General features: G+C 38.6%; 1 protein-coding gene across 1 annotated transcript in view; it reads left to right on the top strand.

Moving 5' to 3' along the window:
- The first annotated feature begins 22,996 nt into the window (after positions 1–22,996).
- LOC124082629 (olfactory receptor 10J3-like) overlaps positions 22,997–25,561 on the top strand; it is a 155,670-nt gene continuing 153,105 nt past the window's right edge. The window contains exon 1 of the mRNA XM_046429103.1: positions 22,997–23,501. Coding sequence (XP_046285059.1) covers positions 22,997–23,501 — 505 coding nt within the window. The remainder of the gene's footprint in view (positions 23,502–25,561) is intronic.

Genomic DNA, 25,561 nt, shown 5'->3' with positions numbered 1-25,561 from the left:
GAGACATTCAAGCACATGGAGTTTTACTGTCCCCCTTTGCTCTAGGGAAAATACAGCTTAGAAGTATGTTCTTCCACATGCCAGAGAAGTAAGCACAAGATATTTGTGACCACTGATGTTACCTTCTACAGTTTTGTTGAAGGAAATTTTGGTCTGCTCCATAATTTTTTGTCTTACTAAGTTGTACTTATCCTGAAAAAAAATGTATGACAGAGCTTAGTTTCAGTGTGGAAAACTGAAGAGGGAGAAGTATTAAAGGAGAAACTAAAATGCATCAATTTAATGTTTGTAAAAACACTATGTCCATTACATTTGTCAAATAGAATAGGCAGGATTGTGTCTCTTCTTTTTAGTATTCACTATCAATTCAGGGATCTATATAAAATATTTCTGTTTATGATACATCTTCCCATGTAAAATTATGGGAAGATGTATCATAAACAGAAGACATGTGGGAAAGTCAAGAAATGGAAATAGAAGCTAAGCTTTTCCCATTTCAAAGGAATGCCTTCCTGAATATCTTGGTCCATTCACTTCTTCTCTTACCACTTGGTGGGGAGCCTGCTGGGGACCTGCAATAAGGATATGCAACAGTTTCTCTTCAGCATTTAGGAAATCTCTCAAGACTCAAAAGGCAACTCCAACTTCATTTCTGGAGTCTCCTATTCGTATTATGCACATCATCTGCTCTTGTAAGTGTTCTCTTTGGTTGGTTTCAACTGTTTCAGTTAAAACTCTGGATTCATTCTCAATTCTAACTTTCTGAACTTCTTGGGCTCTATTCTCAGCAAACCATGGCAATTGCCTATGTGCCATAGTTACCCAGGACTAAACCCATCACACCTGTTCTTTTCTGTGGGAAAGGAGTTAATAAGTCCTTTTTTTAGTGTTAAGGTTTTTTTTTTTAAATTATTTATATATTTTGGGTATTAATCCTCTGCCAGAAGAATAACTTGCAAAGGTTTCTCTCCAATTCTATAGGCTATCTTTTCATATTCTTAATTGTTTCCTTTGTTGTACAGAAGCTTTTTAATTTAATGCATCCTACTTATCGATTCTTGGTTTCATTTCTCATGCTTTTGGGGTCTCATTAAGGAAGTCAGTGCCTGTGCCAATATGTTGGAGTGTTGATCCTCTTTTTTCCTCTCACTTGTACTGCTTCTGATCTAATTTCTAAGTCTTTGATCCACTTTCAATCAAATTATACCATATGCATATTTGAATATATCACAATAAATTCAAGTTTTATGTAAAATTATAATACATCATTGGAAAAATATATATGCATAAATAAATGAAAGAGTAGAAGAGCAGAGGAAAGGGGGAAGAATGGGAGGGAAGAGGGGAAATCAAGTAAGTACTTGGGGAATGTACTGGAGCAAATTATGTTGTGGGCCTATATCAATATGTCACAACAAACTTCACCATTATGTATAATTATAAGGCACTACTAAAAATAGAATAAAAAGAAAATCTTTTTTAAAAAAGGTATCTAGAGACTACTGCAGGAGAGCAGGCCTCACCCAGATCTGCCCACACCCACCTGCATGGGACCCAGGCTCACAGTAGGCCCAGGTCTATCCGGACACCTGCAGACACCTGCTGCAGTCCAGCCTCCGGCAGGGACCGCCCCTTCCCACCAGCAGACTACCATGGGAGCTCAGGCCTGGACCAGATCTGCCCTCATTGACCTGCACAGGACCCAGGTCCAGGATCCACACAGCAAGAAAGGAAGACACATAGACAACATGAAAAAACAAGGGAGGAAAGTGCCCCAGACAAACCAGGATACTATAAGAACAGAACCCATGGACAGCAAGGTTGATGAAATGTGAGAGAAGGAGTTCAGAAGGTTCATAATTAAAATGATCTGTGAATTAAAGAATGACCTAAATGAGCAAATACAGGCAAAAATTGATCACTTCAATAAGGAGTTAAGAGAGAAAATACAGGCAGCAAAAGATTACTTCAAGAAAGAGATAGACTCTGGGGGGAAAAAAGAGTCAGAAATCCTTGAAATGAAGGATACAATAAACCAAATAAAAATCCCAATAGAAAGCATAACCAACAGACTAGATCACTTGGAAGAAAGAACATCAGATAATGAAGTCAAAGTATTAAATCTGAAAAATAAAGTGGATCACCCAGTTAAGATAGTAAGAAACCATGAACAGAACATCCAGGAATTATGGGACAGCATCAAAAGACCAAATCTAAGAGTTATTGGGATAGAGGAAGGCACAGAGTTTCAAGCCAAAGGAATACACAATCTCTTCAATGAGATAATATCAGAAAATTTTCCAAGCTGAAGAACAAATTGGAAAAACAAATACAAGAGGCTTACAGGACACCAATTGCACAAAATTACAACAGATCTACACCAAGGCACATTATAATGAAAATGCCTAGCATACAGAATAAAGGTAGAATCTTAAAAGCTGAAAAAGAGAGAAAACAGATCATATATTGGGGAGACCAATTCATATCTCAGCAGATTTTTCAACCAAGACCCTCAAAGCCAGGAGATCATGGAACAACAGACACCAAGCTCTGAAAGAAATTAGATGCAAACCAAGAATCTTATATCCAGCAAAACTAATCTTTAGATTTGATGATGAAATAAAAACCTTCCATGATAAACAAAAGTTAAAAGAATTTACAACTAGAAAGCCTGCACTACAGAAGATCCTCGGCAAAATATTTCACGAAGAGGAAATGAAAAATAAGGATGAAAATCAGCAGAGGGAGGGATTACACTAAAGGAAAACCTAATCAGAGGTGAAACCAAGTCACGTTAAATACCAAAAATAAATAAAAATAGCTGGGAATACAAGTCATGGCTGGGAATACAAGTCATGTTTCAAAAATAACCCTGAATGTTAATGGCCTAAACTTACCAATCAAAAGACATAAACTAGCAGATTGGATAAAAAAAAAAAAAGACCCAACGTATGCTGCCTCCAGGAGATTCATCTCATAAAAAAAGACATTTACCGACTGAAGGTAAAGGGTTGGGAAAAATTATACCACTCACATGGACTGTGGAAGCAAGCAGGGGTTTCCATCCTGATATCAAATCATTATTTCTGTAGTGTCTGTTGTGATATTTCCTTTTTCAGAATGTATGTTAGTGATTTGAGTGTTCTCTCTCCTTCTCTTCATTAGCAGAGCTAAGGGTCTATCAATTTTATTTATTTCAAGTTAAAGTTAATTAAAAGGGATAAAGAAGGACACTATATACTGCTCAAGGGAATCATACACCAACAATACTTGACAATTATAAATCTATGTGCCCCAAACAATGGCACAGCTATGGTCATTGAACAAACTCTTTTCAAGCTCAAGAGTCAAATAGACCACAACAAAATAATCTTGGGTGACTTTAACATACCTCCTTCACCACTGGATAGATCTTCCAAACAAAAGCTGAGCAAAGAAACTATAGAACTCAATAATATAATCAATAACTTAGACTTAACTGACATATATAGAATATTTCATCCTTCAACAAGTGATCCTTCAACAACTTTCTTATCACCAGCACATGGGTCCTTCTCTAAAATAGACCATATTCTATGCCGCAAAACAACTCTTAGCAAATATAAAAAAGTAGAGATACTCCCTGCATTCTACCAGATTATAATGGAATGAAATTAGAAATCAATGATAAAATAAGAAATAAAAGCTACTCCAACACCTAAATAATATGGTACTGAATGAACAATGGGTTACAGAAGACATCAACGAGGGATTAAAAAATTTTAGAGGTGATTGAGAACACAAATACAACATATCAAAATCTCTGGGACACTATGAAGGCAGTTCTAAGAGGAAAGTTCATTGCATGGAGTTCATTCCTTAAAAGAAGAAAAAGTCCACAAATAGATGACTTAACAGTACATCTCAAAGCCCTAGAAAAAGAAGAACAAAGCAACACCAAAAGCAATGGAAGACAGGAAATAATTAAAATCAGAGCTGAAATCAACAAAACTGAAACAAAAGAAATGATTTAAAAAATTGACAGAACAAAAAATTGATTCTTAGAAAAAATAAATAAAATTGATAGACCCTTAGCTCTGCTAATGAAGAGAAGGAGAGAGAACACTCAAATCACTAACATACATGCTGAAAAAGGAAATATCACATCAGACACTACAGAAATACATGAGAATTAGATATTATTTTCAAAACTTGTACTCCAACAAAATAGAAAACATCAAAGGCATTGACAAATTCTAGAGTCATATAATTTGCCCAAATTTAATCAGGTTGATATACAAAATGTAAACAGATCAGTTTCAAATGATGACATAGCAGATGCCATCAAAAGTTTACCAACCAAGAAAAGCCCAGGACTGGATGGATAAGCAGCCGAGTTCTACAAGACCTTTGAAGAAGAACTAATACCAATGCTCTTCCATTTATTTCAGGAATAGAAAAAGAGGCAGCACTTCCAAACTCATTGTATGAGGCCAATATCACCCTGATTCCAAAACTAGGCAAAGACACATCAAAAAAAGAAAACTTCAGAACAATATATCTAATGACTATTGATGCAAAAATTCTCAATAAAATTCTGGCAAATCAAATACAAAAACCTATCAAAAAAATCGTGCACCACGAGCAAGTGGGATTCATCCCAGGGATGCAAGGTTGGTTCAACATAAGTAAATCAATAAATGTAATTCATCACATCAATAGACTTAAAGAGAAGAATCATATGATCATCTCAATAGATGCAGAAAAAGCATTTGACAAAATACAGCACCGATTTATGTTCAAAACACTAGAAAAACTAGGGATAACAGGAACATAACTCAACATCATAAAGGCTATCTATGCTAAGCCTCATGCCAACATCATTCTAAATGGAGAAAAACTGAAGGCATTCCCTCTAAAATCTGGAACAAGACAGGGATGCCCTCTTTTACCACTTCTATTCAACATAGTTCTCAAAATACTGGCCAGAACAATTAGACAGACAAAAGAAATTAAAGGGATTCACCTAGGAAAAGAAGAACTTAAATTAGCACTATTTGCTGATGATATGATTCTATACCTAGAAGACCCCCCAAATTACAAACTTCTAGAACTCATAAATGAATTCAGCAAAGCAGCAGGATATAAAATCAACACCCATAAATCAAAAGCATTTCTGTATATCAGTGACAAATCCTCAGACAGGTAAATGAGGAAAAGTACCCCATTTACAATAAAGTAAAATAAAATAAAATACTTGGGCATCAACTTAATGAAAGAGGTGAAAGTTCTATACAATGAAAACTACAGAACCCTAAAGGAAGAAATCAAAGAAGACCTTAGAAGATGGAAAGATCTACCTTGCTCTTGGATAGGCAGAATTAATATGAAGATGACCATACCACCAAAAGCACTGTACAAATTTAATGCAATTCCAATCAAAATCCCAATGGCATTCCTCATAGAAATAGAAAATATAGTCATGAAATTCATTTGGAAAAATAAGAGACCCAGAATAACTAAAGCAATCCTTAGCAGGAAGAGTGAAGCAGTTGGCATCACTATACCAGACCTTAAACCAAACTGCAGAGCAATAGTAACAAAAACAGCATGGTATTGGCACCAAAACAGACTGGTAGATCAATGGTTACAGAATAGAGGCCACAGAGACTAACCCACAAAATCACAATTATCTTATATTAGACAAAAGTGTCAAAAACATGCACTGGAGAAAAGATAGCCTCTTCAACAAATAGTGCTGGTAAAACTGGAAATCCATATGCAACAAAATGAAATTAAACCCCTATCTCTCACCATGCACAAAACTCAGCTCAAAATGGATCAAGGATCTAGGAATAAAATCAGAGAGCCTGCATCTAATAGAAGAAAAGTAGGCCCTGATCTCCATCATGTGGGATTAGGCCCCAACTTCCTTAATAAGACTCCTATAGCATAAGAATTAAAATCAAGAATCAATAAATGGGATGGACTCAAACTAAAAAGTTTCTTCTCAGCAAAAGAAACAATCTTTGAAGTGAATAAAGAGCCTACATCTTGGGAGCAAATTTTTACCCCTCACAATCAGCTAGAGCACTAATATTTAGAGTATATAATGAACTAAAAAAGCTAAACACCAAAAAATTAAAAAAAAAAACCAAATTACCTAATCAATAAATTGGCCAAGGACCTGAACAGACACTTCTCTGAAGATGATATACAATCAATCAACAAATATATGAAAAAAATGTTCATCATCGCTAGCAATTAGAGAAATGCAAATCAAAACTACTCTAAGATACCATCTCACTCCAGTCAGAATGACAGCTATTATGAAGGCAGACAACAATAAGTGTTGGCGAGGATGTGGGGAAAAGGCACACTCATTCATTGCTGGTGGGACTGCAGATTGGTGCAGCCAATATGGAAATCAGTATGGAGATTCCTTGGAAAATTGTGAAGGGAACCACCTCTGCTTGGTCTATACCCAAAGGACTTAAAAACAGCATACTACAGTGACACAGCCACATCAATGTTTATAGCAGCACAATTCACAGTAGCTAAACTGTGGAGCCAACCTAGATGTCCTTCAGTGGGTGAATGGATTAAAAAATGTGGCATTTATACACAATGGAATAAAAGAGAATAAAATCATGGAATTTGCACGTAAATGGATGTAGTTAGAGAAGATAATGTTAAGTGACATTAGCCAATCCCAAAAAAAACAAAGGCTGAATGTTTTCTCTGATATAAAGAAGCTGATTCATAATGGGGTAGGGAGGGGGAGCATGGGAGGAATAGATGAACTCTAGATAGGGCAGAGGAGTGAGAGGGGAAAGGAGGGGGCATGGGGTTATTAATGTTGGTGGAAGGTGGTGGTCATCATTATCCAAAGTACATGTATGAAGACATGAATTGGTGTGAATATACATTGTATACAGCCAGAGATATGAAAAATTGTGCTCTGTATATGTAATAAGAATTGTAATGCATTCTGCTTTCATATATAATTTTTTAAAAATTAATTAAAAAATAAAAAAGAATAAAAAAATCTACTCTCATTAAGTTAGAATGGTGTCCTACATGCTATACATAAAAACAATAACAGAATAAGTGATGTTTTCACCTTTATATAGAAAGTACCAATCAAAAGTAAACAAATGAGCAAAAATGAATGATGTAACAAATAATGTAAATAGGAATATACTGATTACATGGCTGACGTACTAATATTACTGCTGTTTATATATTATTTCTTAATAACATTATATTATTTGTTGTAATAGACATTATTACATGCCAGTCCATAGGCTGAACATTTTATATGTAGGACTTGGAATAGGTAATCAATCCTTCAGGCCCCTGTATCCTATGATAATGTTTGGCTTCTATCTTGTAAGTGCCTGGGAATCTTTACATGGGTGTTAATCAAAGGTGACATGACTACTGTTGAGGACATAATATTTTTAGAGACTTGGGGGTACTGTTATGATCATCAACGAGCATACAGCATTCCTAGGGTACTAGGCATGAAGAAGATTTGCCTTGGACCATTGTTATGCTTTGGACATTAGGTGTCCCCTGAAAGGTCACTTGTCGGACAATGCAGGATTATTCAGGAATGACATGATTAGATTATAAGAGTCATAACCTAATCTGTGGATTTATTTATTTGATAGGTTAATAATTTGAAAGGACTACAGTACGAGGTGATAACTTTAGTATGGTACGTAGGGCATGGCTGGAAGGGAGGGGTCATGGGGGTGTGTGCCCTGGGGGATTATATCTTGTTGCCCTGGCTCTTCCCTCTTTCTCTCTGCTTCCTGGATCCCATGAGTGGAATAGCTTTCCTTTGCCATGCCCTTCTGACATGATGTTTTGTCTAACTTTGGCCTAGAGTACTGGGGTCAGCTGACTATGGACTGAATTTCTAAGACCCCCAACTGAAACCATGAGCTCCAAATAAACTTTTTCTCCTCTAAGTGGTTGTTCTTGGGTATTTTGGTCACAGCAATGACAAGCTGACTGATGCAGAACTTGGTACTGAAACAAGTAAGTTTGTTGCTACGATGACATCTCACCATGTGATTTAGAGTCCTTTGGACCTGGATTGTGGGCGGAGTTTAGAAAAAGTTTGGAGATGAAGGAGAGAGAAACTTGAAAATGTGTGAGTGGTGCTCACTGGGTGATTCCAGTGAGCATGCAGAAGACCAGCATGCTGATGCAAATGCAGACTGTGCCCATGAGATTTCAGAGGAAAATGAGGACTCTATTGATAACTGGACTAGAGGACATTTGTGGTACATTCTGGTGAGAAACTTGTCTCTATCTTACTCATGTCCTGAGACTGTGTGAGGTAGAATTTTAGAGTGATGAACGAATTAATCTGGTGAAGAAAATTTCAAGTCAGTAAACAGCATTTAGACAGTGGCATGCATATTGCTGGCTGCTTTTAGCTAGGTTTACTGTGAGGACAAGGAATGAAAAACAGAGGAGAAAGTTCTTTTAAAAAAAATTGCAGTTTGGCCAGAAAAGAAAATGTGAAACTGGAAGTTGTGCTTGCTGAAGAGATTACGGTCCCGAAAGAGAAGCTAAGTACTTTGCACAGACACAATAGGAAAGATGCATTGAGGTCAACTCAGGAATCAGCAAGACCACACTCATGGCAAGCTCAAGGTTGTAAAAGGGAAACAAACCCCTTTGAGAAGAGACCATTGTTTCCCACAGGGGTGACTAGGAAGCTGTTTTCCCAAGATTTGGTTCACCATGCTCAGTCACCCAAGCACTCAAAAGTCACTGCTCCTGTGGTCCCGAGAGGCATGGCTAATGCTCAAACTGGTGACAGACCTTGGTATCATCAATGTGGTGCTGGTTCTATAGGAATGCAGGATGCTGGAGTTAAGGGGTCATGGAGGCTTCCTGTGAAATCTCAATGGAAGAGATCGAGTGGTGGAGTGCCCCCTAGGTAAAATTCAGAGACATTCAACCATCAAACCAGCCCCATTTGGTATTTTATTTAGAGACACGGTCTCACTGAGTTGCTTAGCACCTTGCTGAGGCTGGCTTTGAACTCACAATCCTCCTGCCTCAACATCCTAAGCTGCTGGGATTACAGGCGTGCGCCACCGTGCCCAGCTGTCTTTGACTTTTATAGGGCTGCACAAACCAACCGTTTACCTTGAGTCTCAGAAGAGACTTTGGACTTGAACTTTTGGTGATGCTGGAGCTCTTAGGACTCTGTTGACTTTGGGTGATGGACTAAACACATTTTGCCTCATGAGATGCACGTGAGCTTTTGGGAGCCAGGGGTGGAGGGTTATGATTTGTGTTTCCTCCCAGAGCTCATGGGTGAGGCAAACGCAGGAATTCTCAGAGGCAAAGTGTTTAGATTCTAAGCGTGGCAACCTAATCAGTGGATTAATGCATTTGTTGGATTAGTCATTTCAAAGAACCGCTGTAGGAGGCGACTAGGTGGTAACTGTAGGCAGGGGCAATGTGGCTCGAGGTCCCTGGGGGCATGCTCTGTCTCCTTGGCTGCCATGAAGGGAACAGCTCTTCTCCACCATGCTCTTCCACCCTGACTTCTGCCTCCTATTGGGCTCCAGCGATGAAGCTGGGTGACCATAGACTGGACCTCTGAAATCATGAGCCCAGATAACCATTTTTTTCCTTCTTTAAGTTATTCTTGTCAAGTATTTTGATCATTGTGATACAAAGCTGACGGACAGGACCATGCAGTTCCAGACATGACTGATGCATGACTAATTGCAGCCAGCAATATGCAGGCCACTGTTCCCTGGGTCCTGTGCTTGTGCTTTATTAGAACAGGTCTGGGGATGTGCCACACAGGGGGGGGAGGAGAGCGGTTCCTGAACTCTTCTTTCTGTTTGTTTAGCTGTGACCCGAAAGTCCAAATTGGCATCCTTCAGCTGAATTCCACGGAAATAAACAGTTGTGAGTAAAATGAGGGTGAATTCCATTAAGTGGAAAATCTAAATGCTGCTTCTACTTGTCAAGTGTTGTTTGTGTGTCTGGTTGTGCTCTGTTTGATGAATAAGAGTAAAACCCAGAAGCAGGACCCCCTGAAGAAGAGATGTTTTAGACAATGAGAAATATTGAACAAACGAGAGGGGCATGCTTTTGTTGTAAGTTAAACAGCTCAGTAGATTGGAAATTCAAAGGAAATAGCAATTGCCACAGGGTGCAAAGGGTTTTTGTCTTCCAACCTGGTCTTTCCTGTTAGTGACTTCCTTCCCAGTAGTTTGGTCCTGCTGGAGTGGAACTTCAACTGTACACATGGGCCTTGGTGACCACAGAACCCTTCATCTCATGGCTTAATGCCCACCAGTTGATCTGGAATATTGGGTTTGATGCAGATGCCTTGATGTAGAAATTGGTTCTCTTTTTTGAAGACAGCACAGACTCCTACCTGTACAAATCCTCAAATCACCCTCACAATGGACCGGATCCTATTGAAACAGACTGAATTTTGGAGCACACCCCATCTGAAATTGGGAACGGCTTCTTTGGATTGACAATATAGATTGGGGGTGGGTGGGTTGATGGGAGCCGAGACTCCCTACTCATTTCTGTCTAACACAGGATAACTCAATGTGCATGTGTGTTTCATGCCTTTGGTTAATTTTGCCTCTCTTCAGCCCAGCTAGATTTACATATGTATATCACTGGCTTTTGTTTCTATAGATTTTCACTGTTTTTGAGGACTAGAAGGGGAGAAGTAATCTAGCTGTTTCTCCCCAGTTTGATCAAACTACATTAAGTTCACTATTAAGTTTTTCATCTTTTGTCAATTTCTTACGAGATCCAGGCAGGGTCCCTGAGCTAGACTGCTAGTAACATGAAACTTACCCCCGTAAGAATCCTGTTTCTGCCCCAGGAAAATCTTGGGATGAACTGCCCCACAAGGAGGGGCCTTTCCTCACCAGACTCCTCATTGACCCCCAATTCCACCGTGCCTGAGGAGAGATTCTAACTAAAACAGGGGACCTCTCGTAGACCTTAGAGGAAATCTTGTTACACCAAATGATAAACTTACACCATTCGATTCTGGCTTAAAAAATCATTGCTTCATTGCTCTTGGTCTGGGTGCTAAAGGAGAATGGAAAGTAGCCATCAGAGAGGTCAATGTAAGCGTGAAGGCGCACAGTAAAGCTCTATTTACATTTAAGGTGAAACCCAACATCCATATATAGAGGTTTCTCCCGCTGTGTGATCAAGCTCCTGTGAGCAGTACTACATTCTTCAGGAAAAATAAACACCTTCCCACTCATGCTTATGAAAGACGCTATAGTAAGATAACTGTCATCTAAAATTTGAGCAGAAAAATCACCCGCAATCTTGTTTTCGTTTTCGGTCATTTCTGGTCATTCTTTCTCACCTTCTATCCTGACCACACCCACCTACCCTGTCAGGCATATTCATATTCTCCTGACCTCCCGACCTGTTAGAGAAAAGTCTTCCGAGGCTTGCGAAAATAGAGACCCAAATCAGCAGCTTGTCCCCTGTCCTGGAACTGAAACTGTGACCAGAGTGAGGGTAGCAGATGGTAGCGACTATGTCTACTCACCCGTTAACTCGGTCATTTGGAGACTTAGGCTCTAAGGCTGCAGGACACTCAGCTCTATGAGCACCTCGGGTGACCATGGGGAATGGAGAGCCTCAATAATGAGTGAGTGACATTCCTCCGGGTGCTGGCAATCAGAGCTGATGATGGAAAAGGGATGGCGAGGCCCTGGGCTGGGAAATCGAGACTTCCAGAGCTCCACACCTGTGACCCAGATTTTGTTGCTGGGAAGAGGGTGATTGTGGAACTTTAGATTTAGAGTGTGATGAGGAGTCGTGCTGATCACATCAGGAGGGCCTTGTTCCACTCACCTGGGGACCCTTCATTTGATAGCCCAGGGCTCTTGCAAGACCTCTTGAGCCTTGAAGAGGCTCAAGGACAAGGCCTCCCCCCATCACACCCTGGCCCCCCCGCCTTCTCAGAGTCTTACCTCAAAGGCCGGAGCCTGTGGGTTCAACAAACTAGATATAGCCACGTGCCCCAGTCACCAAACAAAGCAAGTAAAGGTGAAAAGCAGGAAAGGAACTTTCATCAATATGGCCATCTTGAGAGCCTGAAGTGAGATAAAGCACCTTAGCTCTGTCTTTGGGGCACAGACATGAGTTTTAGGTTTAAATAGAGGAAGAATTGGTTCAGTGGGTAGAGGTGATCATGATCAATCCGTCTTTGTCAAACTGTGGTCTGGTTTATCCTTATCTCAGCCCTGGCTCTGTGAGGTGGCTCTGGGAGAAGTCCTTATCACGAGAGTGGGCACTTTTCACTTGTGTCTCAGAAGGTTTGTCTATCAAACCTGGGATCCCAGAGACAACTCCGCTCTCATGAGGTGAGTCCTCCCGCTTGTGGGCACGGTTTGAGGGTGATCTGCTTGCAAGGGTCTGCTGATCTAGGAAGACGTGAGGTAATAATTGGAAATATTTATGTACCATGCCAGGGGTTTGAGTGGGATGCTATACATGTTCCTGAAAATCTCGCCTCAGTCTTGAAGGTGAACAAGATAAATTAGGTAAATTTAGGGTTAAAAAACCTTAAACTAACAGTTTTTGGATGAATACCCCTTAAATGATTAATATGCTATGTGCAGAGTTAAGCAGGGCACAAAGTTGAAGGTAATAAAGGAGACAGGTATAAGATGCAGGCAGAGATGCCAAGCTTTGTCCTGCTTTTAGGTCCCCCTTGGGTATCTGCAGGTTTATCTGAGTAAAGTTATGGCTTTTTGCAAAGGCAGCCTCTATGACTTCCTGTTACACCCCCAGCCATTTAAGGAGAAACCCAACATTCATATTCTGCCTGGTGATGCTGCCTTGACATTCATTCCACACGTGTTCATGAAACATCATTTCAAAGTAATTACTCTCTTTTTGACCACTCTTCTTCCTGTTTTTTTTTTTGGCCAGGATTTTAGCCTCTCTTCTTCATTTTACGTTCTGATCTTCTCAAATGGAATTTCTTAATTCAGTAAGTGCCACCTATAATCCTCCCCTCCCCCCATTTTAATCATTAGGGTAGATCCTAACTGCCACTTTCTCAAAGCATTTCCCCATTTTGTCATTCAGCTCAGAGTCTGAATGAGGTTTGGAGCTGGAGGATCCCTTAGGCTTCCTTTTGCATCTTGAACAACATGCTGACTTGTTATCCTGGGATCTGAAGCCAGTCACAAATGTTTTGCAATCTATTGGTTTGTTCTCATTTTCTTCACAAACCCCAATTGTGCAAACTCTGACATATGGATCCTTAGACCTGCCCTGAGTCTCTCCTTTTAAGTACTTTGACCCATTGTTTTCTCTATAACTAAAGGAACTTTCAGACACATCTCTGCTTCTCAAAACTCCAGTGGTTCTTAAAAGCCATCTGTGTCTCTCCAGATCTCCTAAAATGGGAGGCTTCCTTCTTCGGAATGTGACGAAGTGCAAAGGTTTTGGAATCAGAAGAATCTGGATTCTGGAGCTAGCTCTCTCATTTTCTCAATATGCAAACTTAGGCAAACCTTCAGACTTTCTGAACCTATTGTTTTTTATGTATAAAACAGGAATACCACTGCCCTCGTTTATGGGTTTAAGTGGTTGGAAAATACACACTAAAAACTTTGCACAGTGCTTTGTGCAGAGTAAGTGCTTGAAATCCTTGTTATTACCATGACATTTTCTGGTAATTATAGTGTTTTTTTTCATGCTATCGGTATTTATGTGCAAGCACCCTTTTATTTGTATGTTAAAGGGTGTTATTTAAACAACCTGAAAAAATTCTTGAAATATTTTATCCTTCTCTTCTTTATTGCACGTAGTACTTTGCCTCAAAGTAGGGACTAATAAATATTTTGTTGAATTAGATAAGCAGTAATGCAAATCTCTGTTGACTTTTTTTTAAAAGTAAAGAAATAATTAAGGGAAAAGAAAGGAAAAGTTTCACTCTAAGTCAAGCAGTTTAGTATGCTCATTTTTCTGGGTTAGTGGTTATTTTTAAAAATTATGGTACACTTAGCATGAGATTTACCCTCTTGACAAAATTTTAAGTACCTAATAGAATATTGCTTACTATGGACATAATGATGGATAGTATATCTCTAAAATTTGTTAATCTTGCATATCTCTAGAATATTTTAATCTTGCAGTTGACCATCAACTCCCCATTTCTTCCTGTCCCCAGCCCATGGCCACCACCATTTTACTCTTCCTATGAGTATAACCATTTTAGAAGCCTCATAAGATTGAAGTCATGACTGCTTTATTTTACTTAGCATAATTTCCTCAGGTTTATCCACATCTTTCACATGTGGCAGGATTTTCTTTTTTAAGGGTGAATGATATTCCATTGTATGTAGGTATCACATTTTCTTTATTCGTTCATCCTTGAGGGACATTGAGTTTATTTCCATGTCTTGGCTACTATGAGAAATATTGCTGTTAACAAGGGTATGCTACTCTCTCCTCAAGATCCTGATTTAAATTCTTTTGGCTATATACCCAGAAGAAAGGCTGCTTGATCAGGGCTGGGGATATAGCTCAGTTGGTAGAGTGCTTGCCTTGCATGTACAAGGCCCTGGGTTCAATCCCCAGCACCATATACATACACACACATACAAAAAAAAGATTGCTTGATCACATAGTAATTCCATTTTTCATTTTTTGAGGAAACTTAATAGTGTTTTTCATAGTGGCTGCACTACTTCACATTCTCATCATCAGTGTACAAGGATTCCAATTTCTTCACATTCTTACCAATACTTGTTAATTTTTTAATAGCTATTCTACCAGTTGCAAGGTGATATCCCATTAGTTTTGATTTGCATTTCCCTGATGATTAGTGATGATTTTGATCTGTCAAAAGGACATCAAAGCCAGCTAAAATGGGATCCCAGTGGCCAAGTTGGGAATAATTTGACATTAATGAGAGTAATTATAATCCATTGAATAAAACAGCAAACCATGAATCTGTAATGATACAGATGAATAAATAAGGAAGAAAAAAGGAAAAAAGAAATGTGTGTGCCAAAGAAATGATATTTTCGTAGTTTCAAACTACCTTGCTGCAAAACATGAAATAATTTAAGAGGGAAAAAGAGTGATTTAAGGTAGTGAATCTTGATTTATACATTCTCAATAAAATGATTAAACATCACTAGAAATAGGATAATTCAAAATCATATGCCTATTAATGGCATATAGTGAAAAAACAGCACCACTTCTGTCCTGCCAGCAAACTAAAACAAGGATCTAATCGTGATTAAACATCAAAAAACTAAAATCTAAGCACATTCAACAAAATAACTGGGCTGTAATCTTTGGATATATCCAGATAATGAAGAACAAGAAAAAACTCAAGAACTTCTCCAGATTGAGGAAATTAACAACCACCACCACAAAACCAATAAACACAAAGCTTGATTCTGACTTGGATTCTTGTGTTATGAAGAATGAGGTTAACATCTGGAAAACATTGCCTGGAATCGGAGGTTTAGGTGATAGGAATGAATTCATGTTAATTTCCTGGTTTTGATGATTGCTTTGTGGTCACATAGGAGAATGTTCTCGTTCATAAGATATACCGAAATGTTCGATGGTAATGACCTCTGTAGGTCAGCGATTTACTCTCAAATGGTTCAAGAGTTATTTTTTTTCTCTAAGTTTGAGAAAAATAATAAAATAATAGAGGAGAAATAGCACATGATTTTGCCTGGGAAGATGGATGAGCCATGGTCCAGCAAAAAGTAAGATAAATTATTCAGGTCATGGAAAAAATTGGAGATGAACATTTGTAGGGTTTCTAAATGGACATTCATATTGGGTGATCCGTCACTCTGAAAAGAGTAGCCTCCTTAGAATCAATGTTCTTGATTAGGTGGGAGAAGGGGAGGGGATAATGATAAGGAAGGGGCCCCAATTCTCCTCCTCATCTTTCTTTTATGGAATAAGTCATCATTTCACAAGGCATTGGGGGCAGGGGTGGAAATCAATAATAGAGTCTTTAGGAATCAGAGAAGAAGTAGGGTTCCTCCATTCCAGAGAGGGAAGCATTGAGACTGTGATGTGAAAATTAAACTCTAGGTCTTAATTTCTATTTTCGGCCAGTCAGTGTGTGGGCGAGATAGTGGTTGTTGAATCAATATCTTTAAAATTTTATTAGTATTTCCTTTTTCTTAGGAAACACTCACTGATGTGTGTAAGAATAAAGGGGTTCGATGCCTCCAATTTGCTCCAATGTGATTTTGAGTTAGAGACGAAGAAAGCAAGATGTAAACAGTTGGTGAATCCAAGGAAAGGAAATCCAGTCGTTCCTTGTGTTATTCTCGCCACTCTTCCATGTTAAAATAAAAATGTGAATAAACGTTGGAGGAATAGAAATCATTGATGTTATTATCTCTATCAGGTAAGAGAGCTGCTAGAAGCCTGTCCTATGAGCAAAGCACAGATTGATGTTTTGGATGACTTCCAAGGTCTTAAGGATTATGTGAAAGATCAGAGTCACTATGAACTAAGGAAAAGACTGAATTATGAGGTTGCTGGATTGGAAATAAGAGGTGAAACAGAATTTGGGGTGAGTCAAGAATCCTATATTCTGACTTCTAATGCAATGTTATGGAGATTTAGGGACATTTACATGTATTGGATGGATATAGGTTCCATAGCTGATATGACTACTTGATTATGGTGTGTGTGTGTGTGTGTGTGTGTGTGTGTTTGCATGTGCATGCACATGTGCATGTGTGTGTATGTATATACTAAATCAAAAGTGAACCATTCTAGGCTAATGGAATAAGCTGGGATTAAAAGTATGTTAAAAATCTTCATACCATTTCATAACTTCCATGTAGAAAAGAACAAGAAACATAGGTCAAATGGAAAAATTAAAAATTTTCCATTCTATAATTTCACAAGAGCCTTATGAAATATGCTGGGGAAAGTCACCTACATCAATCACGGGGAATTGTGCAAAGACAGAGAACGCTAGCTGCCAGGACTTGACATATCCATTGGAAAGTCTCTTGGAAGGAGTCTAACTACCAATATTCAAGTTTTGATTTGCTAAGAAAAATATATTTTGCTGAAGTTGAATCTATTAACAATAGGATGTCCTTAAGAAACACTGAATTTTACTTACTCCATTAGTACCCTCTATCTTGGAAATACTAGAGACTAACCTGTCATCCTCTAAAGACAATTCTTGCTCCATATACATGACATCTCCTTCAATAAAGTCTAGGATAAGGGAAAGAGAAAGCATCTGAGAGAAGGGCTTCAGAATCACAAAGCACCAAATGCCAGGGAAATTTTAAAAATTCCTATTTTTATTGCTCCTTTTTAGTTATATGTGATAGTAGAATCCCTTTTGACATAATTATGAAAGCATGGAATATATTTTTTTCTAATTTAGTTCCCAATACCTCTTCCCCCCACCATCCACTCTTTCCTTCCCTATATAGTTCTTTTTGCCACTTTTAAAATTGATTTTTTTGTGGATGTACACAATGGTGAGATTCATTGTTGTATATTCATATAGGTACAATGGAAAAATTCCTACATTTAATAAAATCCCTTGGCACCAGTTTGGAGTCTGACTCCATTGGTTCCCTTGAGATACTCAGGAAAATTTTAGGAAAGGAGACTCAGGAGAGCAGAAGTAGACAACATGGCTTTTCCTCTGGGAGTACCCTCCTGATCTCTGAGTTCATAGGAGTTGCTTCTCCTTCTCCTATTGGCATAATTTTCAGAGCCAGGGGACCAGTGGGTATGTCGGGTGCCACCTCTCTAAGCTGCAGTCCTGTCTGGAGAGGTGTGATTATAAGATCATATGTCCTTGAAGAGGCATGAGGTTTTTTTTTTTTTTTTAGATCCTACCAAACTAGGTTTAGGAGGCATTGAGAATATCTATATATCTTTAAGTTAGGCAGACACTAGTTCTACGTGTTCTTGCATCCATCCTGGGCCAGGTTCCAGACTTATAGAAGGGAAACATCACAGTTATGCCAATTGGGCTCAAGTCCTAAAGGAACAGCCTTGCAGATTCTTTCCCACATTCATCTTCTGATCAAGTGATTTCCTTCCTCTGGATTCTTCAGATAGCTATCCTAATCACAGGTTTTTAAAAAAGGCCACCTGATCCATCTCTGGCATCTTGGAATTGGCTTATGTTTCAAGGTCTCTAGAGAAGAGCCATGGGTTTTTTTTTTTTTTTTTTGGTTTCATTTCTGCAAGATTCATTCACATGTAACATTAATTTTCAGGAGATGGTCCTAATTTGCAGATTTTAAATACTTTCTCTCACAGGTTCGTGCAGATTTAACTATCAGATATATGATTTCTTATAAGTATCAATATACTCTGTAATAGTGTCTTTCCATCTCTTTTCATTGATAAACTTTGCTATTTCCTCTTTTATTTGGCACACAATCTTCATGACCCAAACACAAGCTGCCCTAAATATTTATTTTAGTCTCTTACAGTGTTCTTATTTTCCCAGGAGGATAACCTAAAAACCTGAACCTCTGTGTCTATTTCTCTCTCCCATCTTTCTTTGTCTCACACTATTTTTTATTGTTTGTTTTTTGTTGACTTTTCAAAAAATCTTGGATGACTTTCTCCTGTTATAGAGTCACACGAAAGATGATTTTTAAAGATACCAATTATTGAGCATCTAATGTGTGCTAAGTAAGCACTTTGAATGGATTAGTTCATTTAATCCTCACAATATTCTCCGGAGGTCTGTACTATTACTACCCTATTTATTCATGAGAATGAGGGTCGGCAAGATAAGTGTCTCACAGTTTCACAGTTAGGTGTTAGGAATGGGAATTGATTCAAGAACTTGATTCAAGAACTAATGAGCTTAAAATCTACAGATACCTGGAAGAAGACAGGATCCAGGATGATCATGTGGGTATTTAAAGATGCTTTGCTTAACCCTATGCTGTGGGGATGTGGCTCAAGCGGTAGTGCACTAGCCTGTCATGCGTGTGGCCCGGGTTCGATCCTCAGCTCCACATATAAACAAAGATGTTGAGCCCGCCGAAAACTAAAAAATAAATGTTAAAATTCTCTCTCTCTTAACCCTATGCTGTACTCTAATGTGGACAGTTAAACACATTTGCCACCTGAAAGAGACAAGGAGTTGAAAATGTCAATTAATAAGGATCTGACCCTGATGGACAGCTCAGAAACTGGTCTCTGCTAAGTTCTGAAATGATTGACCACTAAGTCAAAATTAGCGGAACTGACTGACCCTCCTCTCTCTCATGCAACACTTTGTTTTCCAAGTTAGCTTTCAGCTCTCACTGTTCTGTGTCTCTATGGAAAAATGCAAAGAAGGATCGAGAAGAAAAACAGTGCAATTTACCCCAGGATACTGTAGAGAAGCATCCTTCATTGTTTGGGTCCCATTATTTTCAGGGGTAGCCAGTTCAGTCCCCTTGGTGAATTGCTTCAATCACATTACCATGGGGAATTCCAGATTCTTCCTACTCTTCCATCAGCTAGTACTTACTGAGGGCTATTCCGAGTGCATTATGTGAAGGATTCAGATGATATAGAAGTCTTAGCACATTTTGTTTTCATAGAGTTTACATTCCAATTTGGGGATTGGAACTAACACAAAGAAGAAAATAGACAATGATACAAGATAATAAAGGCTAATCTACTGTATATGGTACTGGGATAAAGGCAATGGTTTTTAGGTAAATGTTTAACAACCAACTCTCTCAAAGAAAAAAAAAGTCTTGATTTTTTTAAGTGTTTGCTAACTTTTGTGTTAATAAAACTATTTCTTCTTAATCAGTTTTTAAAATTTGTTCTTTTTCGTTATCCATGAGAGTTGAGGATATCTTGACATATTTATACAAACTATTTCCTCATAAAAGATTTCAATCTCTCAACTTGAAATTGTTGACCGTGAAGTTAGGAAAGGGAAGCGATGTGTGCAATCTGTTCTGGTGGTTTGGTGTGAGCAGATGCGAGTACCGCACTGGGCACAGGCTTTATGAAAGGCAGGGAAGTGAGGGGTGGGATTGTTATGAGTAGATTTCATGGAAGTGATTGATAAGCAATGAGCTGTCTTGAAATACTTCTCTAAAACAATTTTAAAAATTAAAAATAGACCCATTCTTGTTTGATAGATTTAAATTTTTTCTATGTAAGCTGAGAATGAGAATATAGTATTTTTAGCAGCTGTATACCAGAAATGTATTGGGATGGGTGAGGATGTACTTCCAAGCACTGAGGACTTATAATCTGGGTGGGTACCAGGGAGTGAAGGACACCATAGTGAATCCACTCAAAGAATTGTAAGTCTCGCAGTGACAGATTTGCAGAAATCAAATCTTACTCATGGACAAATAAGAATCTCATTAGAAATTAACTTTAATGTTGTACAATATAAAACAGTACAATAAAATATGGTATAGTACAATTTGATATGTTAGGATACAACGAATACAATTGAATGCAATATAAATAAGCAAAATTTGCCAATTTTAAGTAAAAATTTAGGTGAGTTTTGACAAAATTTATGCACCTGTCTTTTCAACAATGTCTTTTGAAAAGTAGAAGCTTTTAGTTCTGATAAAGTTCAGTTTGTGATCTTGTTCTTTATGAATTATGCTTTTTGTTACCCAAGAACTCTTTGCTTATTTTAAGGTCATAGTGATTTCATCCTTTATTTTCATCTAGATCTTTTGTAGTTTTCTCTCTTATACATTTCTGTGATTCATATCGGGTTATTTTGTGTTTGTCTTGTGTAAAGTTTGAGATTGATTTTTTTCCCCCATGTGAATGTTTACGTGTTCTACCGACATTTGTTGAAAATACTACCATTGAGATGCCTTCCATTTTTATGGAAAAATGAATTGAACATATAATTCTGGTTCTGTTTTTGGACTCTACATTTTCTTTCATTGTCTGTCCTGCACCTGATACCACACTGTCCTGATTACTAGAATCTCTCAATGAATTAGGGTGAGTCTTTTCATTTTGTACTTATTTTTCAAAACTGGTTTGCTTGCTTAATCCTCTGTGTAGCCATATGCATTTTAGAGTGGGAACATGTTTTATTATCCTGAATAGAGAATTGGGTTCCCCAATCTGAAGTGGGTCATTGTGGATCTAGAAATTTGGACAGAAAAGAGATCTACTTTAAGGAAAAATTCCACTGAATGTGATGTTGAGTAGATGTGGCTCCAAAATACTGACAACTACTGATTGGTTGGAACTCTGATGAAGTCATTGAGGAGGTCACAAAACCCGAAAAATGTTGGTGTTTAGTTCACTTTCAAAAGTATAAAATTCATTATGATGGCAAGACACACAGATAGAAAAGCCAAGAGAGAGGTAAGTTGGAGAAATGGGGAAAAGATTGGTGATGGAAATAGAGAGTTGAGCAATAACAGAAATAACAGGAAAAAAAATGTGAGGGATATTATGGAAAGAGAAAAAGCAAGGGCCAAGGGTCAACCAGAGGACAGGAGATGGTAATCATGCTGTGGGTGGCCTGAGCAGGTTGGTGGAAGGTAACTGCATGAGTGCTGGAAAAATGGGCAAGAGATGTGTCATCATGGAGACCAAGGTCAGAGAATGTTTCCAGGAGGCAGGGGTCAGAAACATCAAACGATGCAGAGAGGCACGAAAAAGCAAGGTCTAACAGTTTCAGCAATGGACACATCTTCAGCCACATGTGAGCAAACAGATTCTCGAGCATGATTATGCTCACGACAACTTGGAAAGAATTATGGAGGATGGGGGAGGGAAGCCTATTTCAGTTATTCTGAAAATGAGGAGAGATCAATGAAACCATCACTGTAGAGAGCCGCAGGATCAGCTGCATGGTCTCCATACAACATATATATGCTTCCCCCACTTTTTTTTTTTTTTTAAAATCATTGGGGATTGAACCTAGGGTCCCAGTGGCACGGAGCTGCATCCCCAGACCTTCTCAGTTTTAATTTTGAGGTGGGGTCTCTGTAAGCTGTCCAGTCTGGCCTTGAATTTGGAATCATCTTGCCTCAACCTCCCAAAGGGAGGTATATGTGCTCACTTCCAAACAAAGGGGATTACTGTGTGGTGCTTCCTATAATTAGATCAAATTATCCGTTCATCAAATTTTTAAAAATAGATGTCAGTTGGGTTCCAAACTGCTGGCAGAATCTGTCCTCCTCTCAACTGTGGAGTTTATATTTCCTTGTCTATGTCTCAAGTTGTCTTACAGTTAAAACTAAACAATATTTTCTCAGTTCTCAATCACAACCCTGTCTTCCTGACTCATTCAAAAGGACTACTGAAATCAATAAAAGAGATTTTTTTTTTTTTTGGATGGGACTGGAGTGATCAATTTTGGTGGACTGATCATTGCAGAAGACATTTTGTCATTGTTCTGCTTTGAGGGTCTGATGAAACATCTGGACCCTATTACCTCTCCGAAATCAAGTTCTTACATTCAGAATTCAATCTAAACACGGTGGAAAAGGTTCTTATCGTCAAATCCAACAACCGCTTTGCAAAGTCTGTCTAGCTTGCAGACTTCATACTGCTATATTGTTTTGTTCCCAAACACTTATCTTTATGGCTTCCTTGACATGCACTTTAATCGTTCTTGTTAAGAGGGTTTGAGTGCTCGATATTGTTATGCATTGGAACAGAACCTGACTTTCTCCTCGCTGTTTCCCTTCCCTTTCTGACATCAGAAGTGTCTGTGAGATGATCATGTGCTCAGAAATCTCCCTGTGCAGAAAGTTTGCTCTGCAGGGATAGCGTTCACATGTATACATTGAAAGAAGCATAAAAACATTTTCTCTCTCTCTGTGCAAGGACCCTAAACAAGAACTTGCCGGTCACAAAGGAGGGAAAAGCTCACTCTCTCAGTTTAGCCATCATTGTCCTTTGTTTTAAAATCCAGTTGCTGATGAGAAGTTTCCCCTTGATGATTTGTTTTATTGCTTTCAGACCCTGATAGAGCAGAATGCAGAGAAAGAACCTCACGGAAGTGACAGAATTCATCTTCTTGGGATTCTCTAGCTTCGGAAAACATCAAACAACCCTCTTTGTGGTCTTCCTAACCGTCTACATTTTCACTCTGGCTGGAAACATCATCATTGTGACCATCACCTGTGTTGACCGTCACCTCCACACTCCCATGTACTTCTTCCTGAGCACGCTGGCGAGTTCAGAGACGGTATACACACTGGTCATTGTCCCACGAATGCTTTCCAGTCTGGTTTTTTATAACCAGCCCATCTCCTTACCAGGTTGTGCGACTCAAATGTTCTTTTTCGTCACTTTAGCAATTAATAATTGCTTCCTTCTCACAGCAATGGGCTACGACCGCTTTGTGGCCATCTGTGCGCCCCTGAGGTACACGGTCATCATGTGCAAAAGAATGTGCGCCAGTTTGGTATGTGGGTCCTTTGGCACTGGCCTGATGATGGCGACTCTTCAGGTGACAGCCATGTTTAATTTGCCCTTCTGTGGCACAGTGGTGGATCATTTCTTCTGTGATATTCACCCAGTCATGAAACTTTCTTGTGTTGATACCACTGTCAATGAGATAATTAATTATGGTGTGAGTTCATTTGTGATTCTTGTGCCCATAGGCCTCATAACCATCTCCTATATCCTGATCATCTATTCCATTCTTAAAATCGCCACTGCTGACGGTCGGAAGAAGGCCTTCGCCACCTGCGCCTCCCACCTGACCGTGGTCATTGTCCATTACGGCTGTGCCTCCATAGCCTACCTCAAGCCCAAGTCGGAGAGTTCTGTAGAAAAAGACCTTCTTCTCTCTGTGACCTATACCATCATCACTCCCCTCCTGAACCCTGTGGTGTACAGTCTGAGGAACAAGGAGGTCAAGGATGCCGTACGCAGAGCTGTGGGCAGAAGCGTTTCTTAACAGATTTAAACATTTTTGTCAGGAGACCTTCAACCCAGTGTTATGTGTGTCTACTTACAAATAAGCCGCAGCACAAATGTTCATCAAATACAGCATCTGGCTAGAATAATGTCAGACAGCAGTCGTATTTTTCTTCTTAATATTCTGGGGATGGCAGAAAGCAGGGTTTCTGCTCCTGATGTTTTGTTACCAGGAATGAGAGTCATTCGGTTTTGACTTGGAGACTTCTTTTGGCTCCCACTCGGTCTGAAGTCTCTGACAGTCACATCCTTGACCTGGTCTGGTATAGGGCTATGGAGCACAGGTCATTGGAATGTAGGTGGTAGGGGGCTTAGGAAAATAGCAGCTTTCATTTCCCTCTTGAGAGGGAAATGAGAAAGAGCTTTCTTTCTTGAGAAAGAGTTTTCCTTGTCCAAAGTTAAAAAAAAATGCTCTATGTAACAGTCATTTTAGAAAATATTTTCTTAATTCTTGTTAATTGAAAAATGAAGAAGTTTCCAAAAGAAAAGAAAAGAAAGAAAAGATCCCTTTCATTATCCAGCAATATTAGCTCTTTAATAATATCCATTTCTATGTGCATTTCTTTTTCTCTGCAGTAAAGGCAAAAAATCTCTGCTATTCCCTAGAGGCTAAGCAGGAAAAGAACATAACTACAGTTTTCAATAACTACATTTTAAAATCCATATACACTTTTCATAAAGACTCCTCCTTTTGACCTATGGACACTTGAAAGATTTTTTATTTTTATAGAGAACCTGCAATGCCATTGTCTTAGGTATGGATTGTGCTGATTCCAGAGTTCAAATTAAATGCCATTAATTTTAATTCATGCAGTAAATAGTGCAAACTTTATACTTCTCCAGGAACTTGTTTATATTAAAGTAAACATAACCATGTTATGTTATTTTATATTGCAAATGGGGTAGATTGTGGGAGCATTTTGTTTTGTGGTATTCCCTCCAGAGTTTATCTCTGAGACAGAATGGAAATATAATTTCTCAAGTGACACAGGTACTTTCTTAAGTGAAAACAAAAGTTTTCACACACTCATGGCACCTGCTTCTATCCCATCCCCATGTCAGTTCCCATTCCTTATTTTTCAGTTTTATTTTTCTATTCTGAGTCTCAGAAGTAGGACTGAGCATCTTTGAGGTGATGCGTGCTTTTCTCTATGTCCTGTAGATTCCTATGTGAGGAGGTCAAAAGTTGGATGTATAGGGTCCTCTGCAATTGTCCTTTGTGGCAGGCTGGGCCAGTTGAGTGATAAAATAGCTGATGACCTTGAACTAGCTCTTGATATCCTTCTAGAAGAGGTGCCTCAATTTGAGGCTCATTGTTATCTTGGGGTGTTAAGACTTAAGTGTTAGAGGGTTTTGAACACTTTGAAATTATTCACTACATTTTTTTTGAGCATTTTTGTCATGGTTTATTTTTATTTTTATTTTTTAATTTTTTATTGTTGGTTGTTCAAAACATTACAAATTTCTTGATATGTCATATTTCACACTTTGATTCAAGTGGGTTATGAACTCCCATTTTTACCCCGTATACAAATTGCAGAATCACATCAGTTACACATCCATTGATTTACATATTGCCATACTAGTGTCTGTTGTATTCTGCTGCCTTTCCTAT

The sequence above is a fragment of the Marmota monax genome, unplaced genomic scaffold (assembly GCF_021218885.2).
Source record: "Marmota monax isolate L192 unplaced genomic scaffold, Marmota_monax_Labrador192_F-V1.1 WCK01_AAM20220418_F8-fsc00145, whole genome shotgun sequence".
In the NCBI taxonomy this organism is placed as follows: domain Eukaryota; kingdom Metazoa; phylum Chordata; class Mammalia; order Rodentia; family Sciuridae; genus Marmota; species Marmota monax.
This window is presented reverse-complemented; position numbering and strand designations above follow the sequence as displayed.